We start from the raw sequence: 13,958 nt of genomic DNA, 5'->3' as shown, positions 1-13,958 counted from the left end.
GTATTGTTTAGAGATAAGATTGTAGATACAACGTCATCTGCAGTTACCGGGAATAAAAATGCAGTCTCTTCTGTTGGTTGGTGCATAAAGTTCATGCAGCTTGGGTCATGATGACTATTTCCCACAGATGTGAAGAAATCATTAAAAGCTTTAGCTAATTCTTCTCCTGCAAGAGTTGTGCCATTCATACTTATCTCCATCGGGCTATCAATTGCACCAGTGTGCCGATTTAGGAGTGTGTTTAATCTTTTCCAAATTATTTCCGGAGTTTGCTTCGTGTCCTGCATGAAAAGGTTTTCAAAGTACTCTTTTTTAATTCTCCGTAATAGGCTGTTTGTCCTGTTTCTGTGTTTTTTGAAGTCACTTAAATCGTTTTCGTTTCTGGATTTTAAAAACTTTTGATAAAGAACATTTTTCAGCTTTATAGCTTTGACACATTCAGCTGTAATCCAAGGTTTGCGTGCTTTTCGTGGCCGCTTACGAGTTTTGAAGGGAAAGCAATCATTATACACCTTTATAAATTTGTCTATGAAGATGTTATAAGCCTCCTCCGCATCAGCGCTTGAAAGAACACTCTCCCATGATATCCCTAAAACTCTGTTGCGCTACCACTAGGCAACGCTTTTGCTTCGGCGTAGCGGGTCATGTAGTCCGTGGCCACGATGATCCACTTGTTACCTGATGATGAAGTCGGAAAGGGGCCGAGGAGGTCAATTCCTATTCGCTGAAAGGGCTTAGTTGTAGGTGGAATGATGTCCAGGAGTCCGGCTGGTATAATCGGAGGCGTTTTGCGTCGCTGACACTCACGGCACGTTTTCACATAATGGGAAACGTCGGCAGCTAGCCGCGGCCAATAGTACTTCTCCTGCATGCGGTGCAACGTGCGAGCAATCCCGAGGTGCCCCGCAGTCAGATCATCATGACATGCCTGCATAATTTCCTGCCTAAGGTTCTTCGGCACGACAGGAAGATGTACTGTCCTGTTGGACGCAAAGTTCTTCTTCAGGTCTGTAAACGACGAAGGACGACCGTTGGCGCTGGAAACCTTGGGGAGGCGATGCGGTCTTGCCTTTCAGGTAATCAACTAGGCTTTGCAACTCAGGATCCGAGCGCTGCTGCTGCGAGAAACTGCTGGCGCTTACCGGTCCTAAGAAACCGTCGTCTTCTTCGCTTGCTGCGTCGACGGGGGCTCGCGACAAGCAGTTTGCGTCGGAATGCTTGCGGCCAGATTTGTAGACTACAGTTCTGTCGAATTCTTGAAGACGCATGCTCCAACGAGCAAGGCGGCCGGAAGGATCTTTCAAATTAGCTAGCCAGCACAGAGCATGGTGATCGCTCACAACCTTGAATGGTCGTCCGTACAGGTAGGGGCGAAATTTCGACGTGACCCAAATAATGGCGAGACATTCTTTCTCGGTCGTCGAATAGTTGGCTTCGGCTTTCGATAGTGAACGGCTAGCGTACGCGATAACTTTGTCCTGTCTACCATTTTTCTGAACGAGCACCGCTCCTAAGCCGACACTGCTTGCATCGGTATGGATATCGGTTTCGGCGTTTTCATCTAAGTGCCCGAGCACAGGAGGGGACTGTAAGCGGCGATTTAGCTCTTTGAAAGCTTCCTCTGGCGGGATTTCACATTTAAAAGGCACGTCCGCCTTGGTGAGTTGGGTCAAAGGTTCAGCGATGCGCGGAAAGTTCTTGACGAGTCGCCGGTAATAAGCGCACAATCCAAGGAATCTGCGTATAGCTTTCTTGTCATTAGGCTGTGGAAAATCTGCGATCGCAGCCGTCTTCTAAGGGTCTGGGCGAACTCCATTCTTGCTAACGACGTGTCCAAGGAACAGCAGCTCCTCGTAGGCGAAGTGGCACTTCTCGGGTTTCAGTGTTAGGCCTGAAGACTTGATTGTTTCCAGCACTATCCGAAGCCTTCTGAGGTGGTCTTGAAAGCTGGTGGAGAAGACAAAAACGTCATCAAAGTAAACTCGACAAATTTGCCACTTCAAGCCTGCGAGCGTATCCATTATTCGCTGGAACGTCGCTGGGGCAGAGCAGAGGCCGAATAGCATCACGTTGAACTCGTAGAGTCCGTCTGGTGTGATGAACGCACTCTTTTTACGATCTCTTTCGTCGACTTGAGTTTGCCAGAAGCCGCTCTTCAGGTCCATCGATGAGAAGTACTAAGCGTTGCACAGCCGGTCCAATGTATCGTCGATGCGGGGGAGGGGGTAGACATCCTTCTTCGTAATGCTGTTCAGGCGGCGGTAATCCACGCAGAAGCGAAGGGTGCCGTCTTTCTTTTATTTATTTATTTATTTATTTATTTATTTATTATTCCTCAAAGGTCCCTTTCGGGACATTACGTGAGGGGTGGGGGTAACACGGGAAAAAATATCATACATTTATAAGAAAATGGACAAAAATTACATTGATGAATGGGCTTCCTCGATAGTGGTCTTGAACAGTCGGTGAATCATGATGGTGGCCACTTCAGCAGGGAGGTCATTCCAGTCAAGGGCAGTCTTTAAGAAAAATGATTGCTGGACTGTGGTGGTATGTGCACGTTCAGGGTAAACAGCGTTCGGGTGGTTATGGCGGGAAATGCGATGCACACGTGGAATTAATTGGTTGGCTTCTGTAAAGTTGTGGAAGAACTTGTGAAATAATCAGAGACGTGCTGTGTTCCGACGGGTGACTAGCGTAGGCAATTGCAATCGTGATTTCAGACCTGAGATGCTGGTATGATAGGAGTAGTCAGATGAGATGAACCTCGCGGCACGATTCTGAACTGACCCAATGGTATTAATTAGGTTAGTCTGATGGGGATCCCAGACAGAGTTAGCATATTCAAGCATATTCTTTTTCTCTAGGACGACTGGTGCTTCCCAGGGGCTTATCGATGGCTGGATAACGTCGTCACGAAGCATTTCCTCAACTTGCTTGCGGATAGCTTGTCTTCCTATCGGCGATACGCGGTAGGGGCATTGTCGTAGCGGTCAGGTGTGTTCGTCTGTGACAATGCGGTGCTTAGCAAGTCCGGTTCGTCGCACATTCGATGCTGATGAGAAGCAATCGCCGTACCTTTGAAGAAGACTGCGTATTTGGTCTTGTCTGCTCAGGGTTAATGCTGCGTTGATATCAAACGTGGGTTGGTGGCCTTGGTCAGATGGTTCCAATGGTTGTTCGGGTAAGGCAAATATGTCTTTGATGTCTGCCAGCTCGTCGAAAAAAGCAATCGTCGCACCTTTGTTTAGATGCCGGTGTTCTTCAGTGAAGTTGATTAGCAACACCTGGGCTTGGCCATTTCGGATTTGGGCGACTCCCCTTGCGACGCCCAGTCCTCGATCCACGAGTAACTGGGTTGTCCCCTTGACGACTCCTTCGGCAGTTTCGATGTCTCCAGTACCTATGCAAGCGACGACACTTCATCGGGGCGGCACGCTCAATGCTTCGTCGAGGACGTTTACGGCAACGTGATTAGTCGCGCTCGTCGCAACAGGTATGGTTTTGTCCGTGGAAAACTTGAATGACTTAGATCGAAGGTCGATGATCGCCCGATGTTCATTCAGGAAGTCCATTCCCAAAATCACGTCTCGCGAACATTGCTGCAGGATCATGAAGGTTGTAGCATAGGTTCTCTCATTTACAGTAACTCTCGCGGTGCAACGTCCTGACGGAGCACCTGCGATGCGGATCAGCGGGCCATTCCAAGTTGTTGTTACCTTCCTGAGTCGGAAAGCGAGTGAGCCGCTCATGACAGAGTAGTCAGCTCCCGTGTCGAACAAGGCGTGACAGTCGACCGTAACCTCAAGGTCACTTGTTCGCGTTCTCGTATTGCACGTTGTCTTCGGTGTCCGATCTCGGCTTCGTCGAGTAGTGAGGCTGCGGTGGGCGTACTCCGACGTTACTTCACTGGGCAGCGGTAAAAGCTTCAAGGCTGGCCGCGTCGTCGTCGTCGTCGTCGGTGTTGTCATTGTAGTTGAGGCATGGTCTTGAGTACTCGTCGATGGAGGATCTTTGTCATTGCGCTTAGAAGCAACCTCACCTCCAGAGGCTGCTTTATTCAGTTTAACCTTCGACGCTTGCATTCTGTTTAACCTTCGACGAGTTGTGCATTCTGGCACAACTCTACGACGCTGACAGAGATCAAAAAATTTTGAAAGCACCACCAGTCTTTGACCACTCCATCGCAAGAGGGGATTGAAGTGATAAAAATAGCTGAAAACTTCTTTCGCACTAATAAGGAAAAGCTAATCCGAAATTCTGTACATGAGTCGGTGGTGCAAAAAACCTATAACCAAAGCGTAACTTCACCGACATGTTTTCCTTCATTACATAGCTTGCTTGAGGACATTGTTAAAATATTCGTCAAAGTGTGCATGGAAATTTTGGTGCAAAGTGACGCGGCTAAAAGATCTTCCAATGAGAGATCCAACTGTGCGAATAAAAGCATTGGCATGCGCGTTGCTGTTTCAAACTTTAAATGAGGTGTTGATGTTTCATTGCTTGCAAATCAAAGGACCTTCATGAGACACTTTTAAAACAGATATCTTTCATAAGCAGCAAGCCACTGTCTGGGATAAATTGTAAAATTTTACAGCCACTGTGTACTTAATGTCTAACGTCAGGATTTCACTTTTCATGTTGAAATAAATTTCGTTCACAACAGAAAGGACTTTTTTTTTATTTCAACCCGCTTTCAATTTGCTGTAACGTAAAACTGAAGGGGCGCAATGGGCAAGTGCAACAAGAAAAAAAAAGCTTCAGAGCGTCCATATGGGGTGAGGGAAAGAGAATGAACGTTAAAGAAAGCTGCGTTTCGTGCGTTGAACTTCCTTTTAATGCAGAATTTCGGCTTCAAATAATTTGCTAGCCTTTGCAGCACGTAGCATCGTCTTTATTTCATTAGTGTCCATTTGGAAATCGTAAGCAGCTCATGCTTGAGACCGTATTCGTCATTTCTGAGCCACACTAAAACAAATTTATTAATGCATGACGTGATATTGCTTTTGTACACTTGTGCTTGATTTTTGTGTTCTGTTTTCATCTGTCACTTTTGTAAGTTTTTGTAAGTCCATCACTTCTGCGCCGGGCATCTCACTGCATGCACTTACTGTTAATGGTGGTGTTGGTTCGGTGCGTGGGAGCCCCGCATGCGAGGAACCTCTCAAGGCAGTTGCTGGGTGGAGACTGGGGGTTTATTACCGTAGAGGGAGAGAGAGAGAGAGAGAGAGGGAGGGCGAGTGTACAAGAAAGCACTTCCTGTGCTGTGGGAATGCAGACGGTCACGGCAAGGAAATGGGGAATGCGCCAGTCGACGGGGCCGTGGGGATCAGACGTCGTCGGGGGAGACAGACGCCTGCCTGCTTTTGTGGGGAATGGCCGGCCCGCGCTTGTTTCTTGGAAGCGGGCGGCGGGTATGCGCGGAGGAGGCAAGGGCTGCTGGAGCGGCCTTGAGTCGCAAAGGTCGACGAACACGACATCCCTTCCTCCTTACTTGGTGTCACCGTATCGGTTGGGCGGGCGCCGTTCACGCTGGGGTCTTAGCTCTTGCTGTTGCGTGGAACCGTTGGGCTGGTCTCCGCAAGGTTCTGTCGCCCTGTCGTCCAGACTGGCCGCCGGTTCTCCATGTTCGGAGGGGGGCACTGTAGACAGGTCGAGCACAGGCGAAGTCTCCGCTGGTAGCGTGATCACGAACGTAGCTGGCACAGTGTATTGTTCACTTGCTGCTGGTCCGTTCGTCCGATCGTGTGGCGGCGGATCTTCCGTCGGGTAGGCTGCTGCACCTGGTTTAATGTGACTAAGGTGCCTACGAACCGTTCCGTTTCTGTGTTGAGAAGTCTTGTGGACTTCTGCGGAGCTCGTCACTCCCTTGAGTCCTCGCTGCTGCCTTGACGCGCTTTTTGATGGCAGGGCCAGGTCCTAAGCACGCTTCTGGTGGCGTCGATGTTGCAGACGTTGTCGTCAGCACTCCAGAGTTGCAGTCGGCTGTCAAACTTCGGAGGCTGCGACGTAGCTGCTGATCGAGTGGCTTTCTGTCGGCGTCGTCGATGTTGCAGGCGTTGTCGTCAGCACTCCAGCGTTGCAGTCGGCTGTCAAACTTCTGAGGGCTGCGACGTAGCTGCTGATCGATTTGCTTTCTGTCGGCGTCGTCGATGTTGCAGGCGTTGTCGTCAGCACTCCAGGGTTGCAGTCGGCTGTCAAACTTCTGAGGGTTGCGACGTAGCTGCTGATCGACTGCTTTCTGTCGGCGTCGTCGATGTTGCAGGCGTTGTCGTCAGCACTCCAGGGTTGCAGTCGGCTGTCAAACTTTTGAGGGCTGCGACGTAGCTGCTGATCGACTTTGCGGCAGTTGGTCACGTCGCTGGAAACGTTACGGCTGTACAGCTCGGATGGTCAAGAGTACCGGCTGTACAGCTCGGATGGTCTGCAATCGACGTGCTTCAGGAGAAGTGTGACTATAGGTATCCATAGCTGACTTCTCAGGGAGTCTTCGGTGTGACCAGCACGCGAGCAGTCTCGAAGGTGTCGGTCCGCATAGCGTCAGGAGGAGCGCGTGCTTCTTTGCCTCGTCGGAGACATCGTTTGCCACGAGGCAGAATGTGAGGCGCTGAATCCACGATCCACGAAAAGGCTCGATGACACCGTGCAGTCCTCCAGTAGCCATCGGCGACACCTCGAAATGCGTACGCTCTACATCCCACTTCTCGTCGCCAGTGTTAATGTGGCGTTGGTGCGGGGCGTGGGAGCCCCGCATGCGAGGAACCTCTCAACACGGTTACTAGGTGGAGACTGGAGGTTTATTGCTTTAGAGGGAGAGAGAGAGAGAGAGAGGGCGAGTGTACAAGAAAGCACTTCCTGTGCTGTGGGAATGCTGACTGTCACGGCAAGGAAATGGGAATGCGCCAGTCGACGGGGCCGTGGGGATCAGACGTCGTCGGGGGAGACAGACGCCTGCCTGCTTATGTGGGGAATGGCCGGCCCGCGCTTGTTTCTTGGAAGCGGGCGGCGGGTATGCGCGGAGCAGGCAAGGGTTGCTGGAGCGGCCTTGAGTCGCAAAGGTCGACGAACACGACAATTACGTTCGCATCAAGAAACTAAACATATCGTCTTGCATTCCATTGACAACTAGTTTATTGTACGGCGCCGTAAACACTAGCAAACCGATAGATGTCTTGCACTGATAAGCTTAACACGCATTAACATATGCCGGTAGCAGTACTTAGTTCTTCATGTGCCGCAAAACATAACATCTCCTTTCACAGGCAGTTTTTGTAACTGAAACCCGCCGAAACATATTTGCTTTTGTGAAATATTTACAAACTAGGCGCCTTAAAAAAACTACAAAATTTTTTTTCCCCACATTGTCATCGCTTGGGTAACCGTTTATGAGAATTCTTTTCGCTACCGAAGCTGTAAACTGTCCTAAAATGCACACCAGCGTTCAAAGGCGCGCCTGGCCGGTGGGCGCTAGGGTGAAAGAGTGCCGTGTGCAGCGCGGGCGAGCGGCGGGCGAGGAGAAACGAGGAGGAATGCGCCGCGAAGGAGGAGAGCGTCGCTACTTTAAAAACATCAAAGCGCGCCGTCCTCCATGACCTCTGCATGAGCGCAGGTAGGGTTGCTATCGAGGTCCCTCTGCGGCGGCGCGCGTCCACGCGCACCCATATCAATCTGGCCACGGTCTTTATCCCCGCCCGTGCAAAGGTCTCTCAAAGGTGGAAGAGCGGCTTCTGCTCCGCCTTTATACTAATACTTTGCTGTGCCCGGCAGCTCTCAAACACTTCGACCCTTCTTTCTCGGGCAGCTGTCAGCACTGTGCGGAGAAGTCTTCGGATGTCTACCACATGATGTGGGCCTGCCCCTACAACCCTGCTAACCCCTCCTTACCCCAACCCAACCCGGGAAGACTGGGAGGCGACCCTGTTCGGCTGCTCTTACCTGTTGGCCCAACGAGCCTTGGTCGCGCGAGCCCCGGCAGCGGCCGAAGCCACTGGGGTCCCGAACTAGGGACCTCCACGTAGTACTTGTAAGGGCTCGCCCCCTGTGGGCCAGCTCACGCATAACCTCTTTAAGTGTATCCGTAAATAATTGTTTTCGACCACCACCACCACGCACACGCATGCCCCTTGCGCTGCCTGTCCGGACTCGCATCGCGCTCCGCCCCTCGGCGGGCGGTGCTGTGAAATGTGCTGCTGCACGCGACAGAGTGTCCGCGTCGGCCACGCCACTCACAGCTATAACTTTACATACATACACGTATGTCTCATATTATCTACCTCAGTATATCGCAAAATCAAGTCAGCTCCAGACAAGCGATCAAATTTGGTATTAGGGAGCATCAAAATCGTCCGTAATTTTTCTTTCTGTAGCCACCGTCGCATGCAACATAAATTCGACGACAAAGCTTTGGCAGCTTGTGTGTGTGTGTGGAGAGGGGGGGGGGGGGGTTCCGTGAGCATAGTCAGGCTGGTGGTGATGATTATGATAGAGGCTGGAACACTAAGGGCACACACATGGTGCTTTCAGCCACATTATTCATGTTGTCGGACAGCTCATGCGAGTAAGAAAACTCCACTGGCTTTATAGAATAGCGGAAAATTGATTTTTTACGAAAATTAATGGCGCAGCATCTGTCCAACATCTCGATGGACACCCGAATGGCGGCGTAAGGGAAGAGATAAAGGAGGACCTGAGAGAAGAAAGGAAGAAAGAGGTGCCGTAATGGAGATCTGAGGTATAATTTTGACCAAACTGGCACCTTTAGCATGCACTGACATCGCACAGCATACGGGCGCCTTTTACGTTTAGCCTCCACCGAAACGCGGTTGCTGTGTTCGAACCCGGGTACTCCGGCTGAGTAGACGAGCGCCTTAACCCCTGAGCCCCCGCAGTGGGTAACCCCAGAAGGAGGTAACCCCAAAACAAGTCGCCATTCACACAGCGATCAGGCATTTTTTTTTTTCAGCCGACAAGCTTATCTGCACGTAACTTTCATCATTCATGGCAACCAGTCTTTTTTTCTGCAGCGTAAAGGCATTTGTATTGAATTCTGTGTAACAACCATTCATGTACCAAACTGCCCCTCTCCGCGCATGATCGCCATTCTCTTAGATATGCACCTTTGCTTTCAATATATTGCTTTCTGTATGACAATCTGCGTCAACAAAGAGGTAGGCAGAACAACTTCTGTGACATTACCTTGTCTTTCGCGCGGTCCGGTAGAGAGAGCTATAGACGAGCATCCAGTTGGCACTCTGTATTAATGGATCGTTCCGTCATCCCTCATCGAGCCTGAGGAAGTACTTTGGCTCTAGCGGGCTTTTCTACAAGAGTTCAGTGGAGCCGAAGGGCGTGGCCGTTTTTCTGACCAGCTGACCTCGGGACTATCGAGCTTAGAGAGAGACAAGGACATCGGTTCCACTCCCCCACCTGCATACAGACCCTGATTTTTGCCGCAAGGTTTGAGCGTATTAAATGCAGAAATCAAGTTGCTCATAAAGAGGGTTCAGCTTAAGTTAAGGACAACGCAGCGAGCCATGGAAAGAAAAATGATAGGTGTGACGTTAAGAGATCGGAAGCAGGCGGAGTGAGTGAGGGAACAAACGCGGGTTAATGATGTCCTAGCCGAAATCAAGAGGAAGAAATGGGCTTGGGCAGGGCATGTAATGCGAAGGCAAGGTAACCGCTGGTCCTCAAGGGTAACGGAGCGGATTCCAAGAGAAGGCAAGCGTAGCAGGGGGCGGCAGAAAGTTAGGTGGGCGGATGAGATTAAGAAATTTGTGGGGATACGGTGGCCGCAACTGGCCAAGGACAGGGTTAATTGGAGAGACAAGGGAGAGGCCTTTGCCCTACAGTGGGCCTAGTCATGCTGATGATGATGATGAAGCTGCATTAACAAAAACAATTGTGGACAACCCTAATGAACGCCTTCTATGTCCCTATTTTCTAATGTCCCTGTTTAGTACTCGCTCTGAATTCTTCAAAACATACAAGACCAACAAGACTGGCAGCATACTCTCCTGGACTAACTAGGGAGCACGTCGATAGATAACTCTAATGGTGTTAACAATCAGTGAAAGCAAACAAAACATAGGGTAATGTAACTTTCCGTACTATTTTGCCGGAGCAGTATTCATGGGCTTGACAAATTACTTTCCTAACCGCTCAGATAGAAGGTAATTTCAGATGAACAAAGTCACGGCCCTGGAGCGATCAGAACCGGCGACATCCCAGTGCTTGATTGGCTTCAGACACTGTCAGCATCTTTCTTGCCTCTGTTCTAGAGAGCAGGCAGTGCCACGCACCTGGGCGTTGAGGATGTTCTCTCGGTGCAGCAGCACCGAGTGCGTGACGGGCGGGTTCGGGCAGAGCACGACGTCGTCGACGAGCAGGTAGTTGGCGGTGCAGTTGCTGGAGGGCGCGTGGAAGCCCTCCAGGCGGAAGGACACGTCGTGGTTGGACAGCACGGGGGCCTGCCAGCGGCAGTAGAGCGGCCCGCCGCCGCCGAGCACCTCCTCGGAGAACTCGTGGCTCAGCCGGTAGGGCGGCTGCACCGCCGGGAACCGCAGCGAGCCCTGTAGGCGGAGAGGGACAATTAGAACCTGGCTGTGAGGAGAGGAATGGCACAATAACTGTCTCTTACTCGGTGGACACCTCAACCATGCCGTGAGAGGCGCTGTATGGGAATTCCAGTAATATGTGTTGTGGGGCTAGTTTTGTGATGCAACGCTCCAAGGCACTAGCATCTCGTGCAGGATCACTGACACGTTTGCGCGAGAACTTGCTGAGGCCTACCATATTAGAAAAAGCGGTAGTTCATGTATTAGTACACCATCTGTGACAATGTATGACAAAGATTTTGCCTTTGTAGATAAAGTAGGTAAGAGGTGAGTCACCTGTGCCCTTCCTATGTGCTTTTCCCAGGTATTTGTCTTGCACATGGCATTGATGATTATCCACTTTTTTTTTGGTATAAATGTCGTGTACTTTTTCCGGAATAAAACAGTTGAAAGTTTGCGCTCCGTCCTCTCTTCCTTGTCTTATCGTGTCGACTTTGTGTGCGTGAAAAAGAATTCTGTATGGGAAAGCGAGAAAGTGCGTTTGGGAAAGTTTTTTTTATGCGGAAAGCTCAAGAAATGCGTGGCGTAAAATCACCGCCAGCGTCGATCCCCCCTCGCCTTACCGCGCTCTCCAGCAGTACCCTCTCATCCTGTCCGTGAAGACAGAGCTAAAGGAAACACGCATTGTCCTGCGGTAGCCGAGATAGTTGTACAGGTTGTTCAACTGAACTGGCGCGAAGCTTTTCATGCTCAAAGCCTCCAGCACACGGCTTTACCGCTTTGTGACTATAGATGCGACCAGACTTATTAGGAAAGTTTGTACTCCTGCGCAGGTACACCCAGTCAGTTTTTTTAGCAGTATTACGATCATGCCACCGGCTTGGCAGGACACGAGGCCGGAACAAGCGAACATGTGAACCCAGGCGCTTGTTTCGCCGCTGACAAGGCGGTGCCGAGCCCGTGGCACCATCGCGATTGTGGCTAAAACTGACCGGGTGCATGTACACGTTTTTTGAGACTGGTTTAAGTTCTTTCAGCGCCTGAGCTCGAAAATTTTTCACAAGCTTTAAACTGAGCACTACAGAGAGTGGCGATGGTTCGGTTCTTAGAGGACCGCCGAGGACGCTGGTTGCGAGTTGTTCATTTCAGTGTGGGCGCAAGTCAGCCCAATAGACAACTGGCTAGAACCTCCCTTCGGTCAAGTTTTCCATTGCTCACGGCGTCGTTAACATCACCTGACAATATTAGAACCAGCGCAGAGGAAGCAGACGACTGAACAAAGGATTTATGCTTTTCTTTGGTTCCGTGCCACGTTCTACCGTGCAAGGTATGTATGCTTGACCTTACCAATAAATTTTTAGGTTTTAACCGCGGGTCTGCCAGTCTTGTTTTTGTTTGTATAGCTTCTAAAGGCTGTTTCCAGTGTCGTGTCTTTCCCCTGAAGTGCACCTAATCGAGCTGGTGGCGACGACGACAAGGACACTGTGAAAAAGCGAATTGGGATATTTTTTTTTCCTTGCTTCTGTCGCTATACGCGACAGCGCGCCATGCATACTCTGCTGGAATGAAGAATTTGACATTGCAATGCGCCTCGTATAACCAGCGACAGGGCCCATAAAATAATCAATAATTTTGACTTCTGGCCTCAGAACTACATGAATTCTTGGCATACTTGAAGCAAATAATCGTTCAAGGATCTTTTTGAAAGCGAGGTCACATCGCCCGCTGCCACGCATGCAGAGGAGGCGTGCTCAAAGGCAAACTCATCTAAAAGCACAGCCTAACCTCAGAAGAGCCGAAATTTCTTTGGAACTAGCTCTGCACTGACACGTAATAGAGGGCTTTTGAATTTTGTTCTTGATTTACTGTCTGCTTCTTCGCGTTTTACGCGTATTGCAGTTCCATCGTGGCAATGGATTAAAAAAATTATCAAAATTGACCTCTTCGAAAATTGCCCACTTTTTATTTCTCAGCGCATGTACCATTAGCTATGAAATCGAGGAAGTTCATAACCTTCAACTGACATTTTCAATCTGTGGTTGTTACAGGTAAGCTAGTGTCATGTGTTTCCACGCCAGCCGCATCGTAACTTAGAAGAACTGCAGATTGGGCTAGTTGGTGTAGATTCATAGTGATGGTTCAACAGCGCAAACACACACAGACCAAGAAGGAGACAAGACACACGCACTTAGGTTCCGTAACTTAGGTTCCTGCAAGAACTGTTTCCGTCCAGCACTGCTTAAGCGGGCAGAAGCGTTTCTGTGGCCTCAGGTGCGGCTCTCATCGCAGTCACGTGCCATCGAGCTCAGGCGGGCACCCTTCGTGTTCACCCAGGACTCGGAGGCGACGCTGGTTGGCGATCGGCTCTGCAACGCTCACGACAGGCACGCAGCCTCCACTTAGCTGCCTCCAGGCAGGAATCCTTACCCCTTCTCAAGGGTTACATGTTGGGCTAGTTGGTGTTCAGACTTCACAGGCATATTACAGCGCAAGAGACGGGACGAAAGAAAGACAGGACGAACACGGGAGCTACTGACAACTGCTTTATTGATGCGAGAACGAGGCATGTAAGTACGCTTCTGGCCTGCGCCAGCGCTACCTACCGAGGAACTTGGAATCTACACAGGAAATCATATAAGACGCAATAGGAAATTTATCTCGGCATTATACAGAACGATAGACGTGTCACTAACGCAGTCCGGTCCGCCTTTCCTGATTAAGAAAGTGTTGTGTCCCCTTATCGCTTTTGTGTGTGTGCGCCCCCTCCTAACGACCACTCGCATCCATCCTCCTAACGACCACGACAGTTGCCCCTCGTCGCACGCTGTCACCAGATGCCCCCCCACGGTGCGCCCCGCACCCTCCTCCTGTTCTGAGAAGCCACTCCCTCCCGTGGACGCTTCTCCGCTCCGTCCTTTCTTCGGGCGGCCAGTTCGGCTCCTACCTCGGTCGACGCTGGTCGCACCCTCTTCAGCTTTAAATAAACGAAGTCTAAAAGTACCGTGTGCGTCTTTCGCTGCATTCAACTCAGCGACCGGACACGACAGTGGCGACGAGAAAGTGGATTCGACCTGCGCTACGCAACGCTATTGACAAGCCATGGCTACGCGAGGGTTTCCCAATCAGATACCAGAATTCAACGGCTCATCGTGGTCATCGTGGGTTGGACGCCTTCAGTTCTACTTTGAAGCTAACAACATCACAGACCCAGCCTTGAAGAGGGCCAACCTGCTGACGCTGTGCGGGGAGCAGACCTACGATACTGTCTGCGCCCTTATTCAGCCAAGCACACCAGCGGCAGTGTCTTACGACGACATCGTAAAAGCGCTGCAAAAGCACTACGACCCAAGGCCATCCGAGGTCTACAGCCGGGCTCGCTTCCAACGACGAGATCAACTGGGA

At 50.5% G+C, this 13,958-nt stretch overlaps 1 protein-coding gene across 1 annotated transcript in view; it reads right to left on the bottom strand.

Moving 5' to 3' along the window:
- The window catches only part of LOC149345829 (uncharacterized), a 214,213-nt gene that overhangs the window by 20,000 nt on the left and 180,255 nt on the right, over nucleotides 1-13,958 (bottom strand). Inside the window, exon 9 of the mRNA XM_089586238.1 lies at nucleotides 10,302-10,571. Within this exon, the coding sequence (XP_089442364.1) occupies nucleotides 10,302-10,571 (270 nt within the window). The remainder of the gene's footprint in view (nucleotides 1-10,301; nucleotides 10,572-13,958) is intronic.

Source organism: Amblyomma mixtum, chromosome 4, assembly GCF_055824585.1.
Source record: "Amblyomma mixtum isolate Tamu chromosome 4, ASM5582458v1, whole genome shotgun sequence".
In the NCBI taxonomy this organism is placed as follows: Eukaryota; Metazoa; Arthropoda; class Arachnida; order Ixodida; family Ixodidae; genus Amblyomma; species Amblyomma mixtum.
This window is presented reverse-complemented; position numbering and strand designations above follow the sequence as displayed.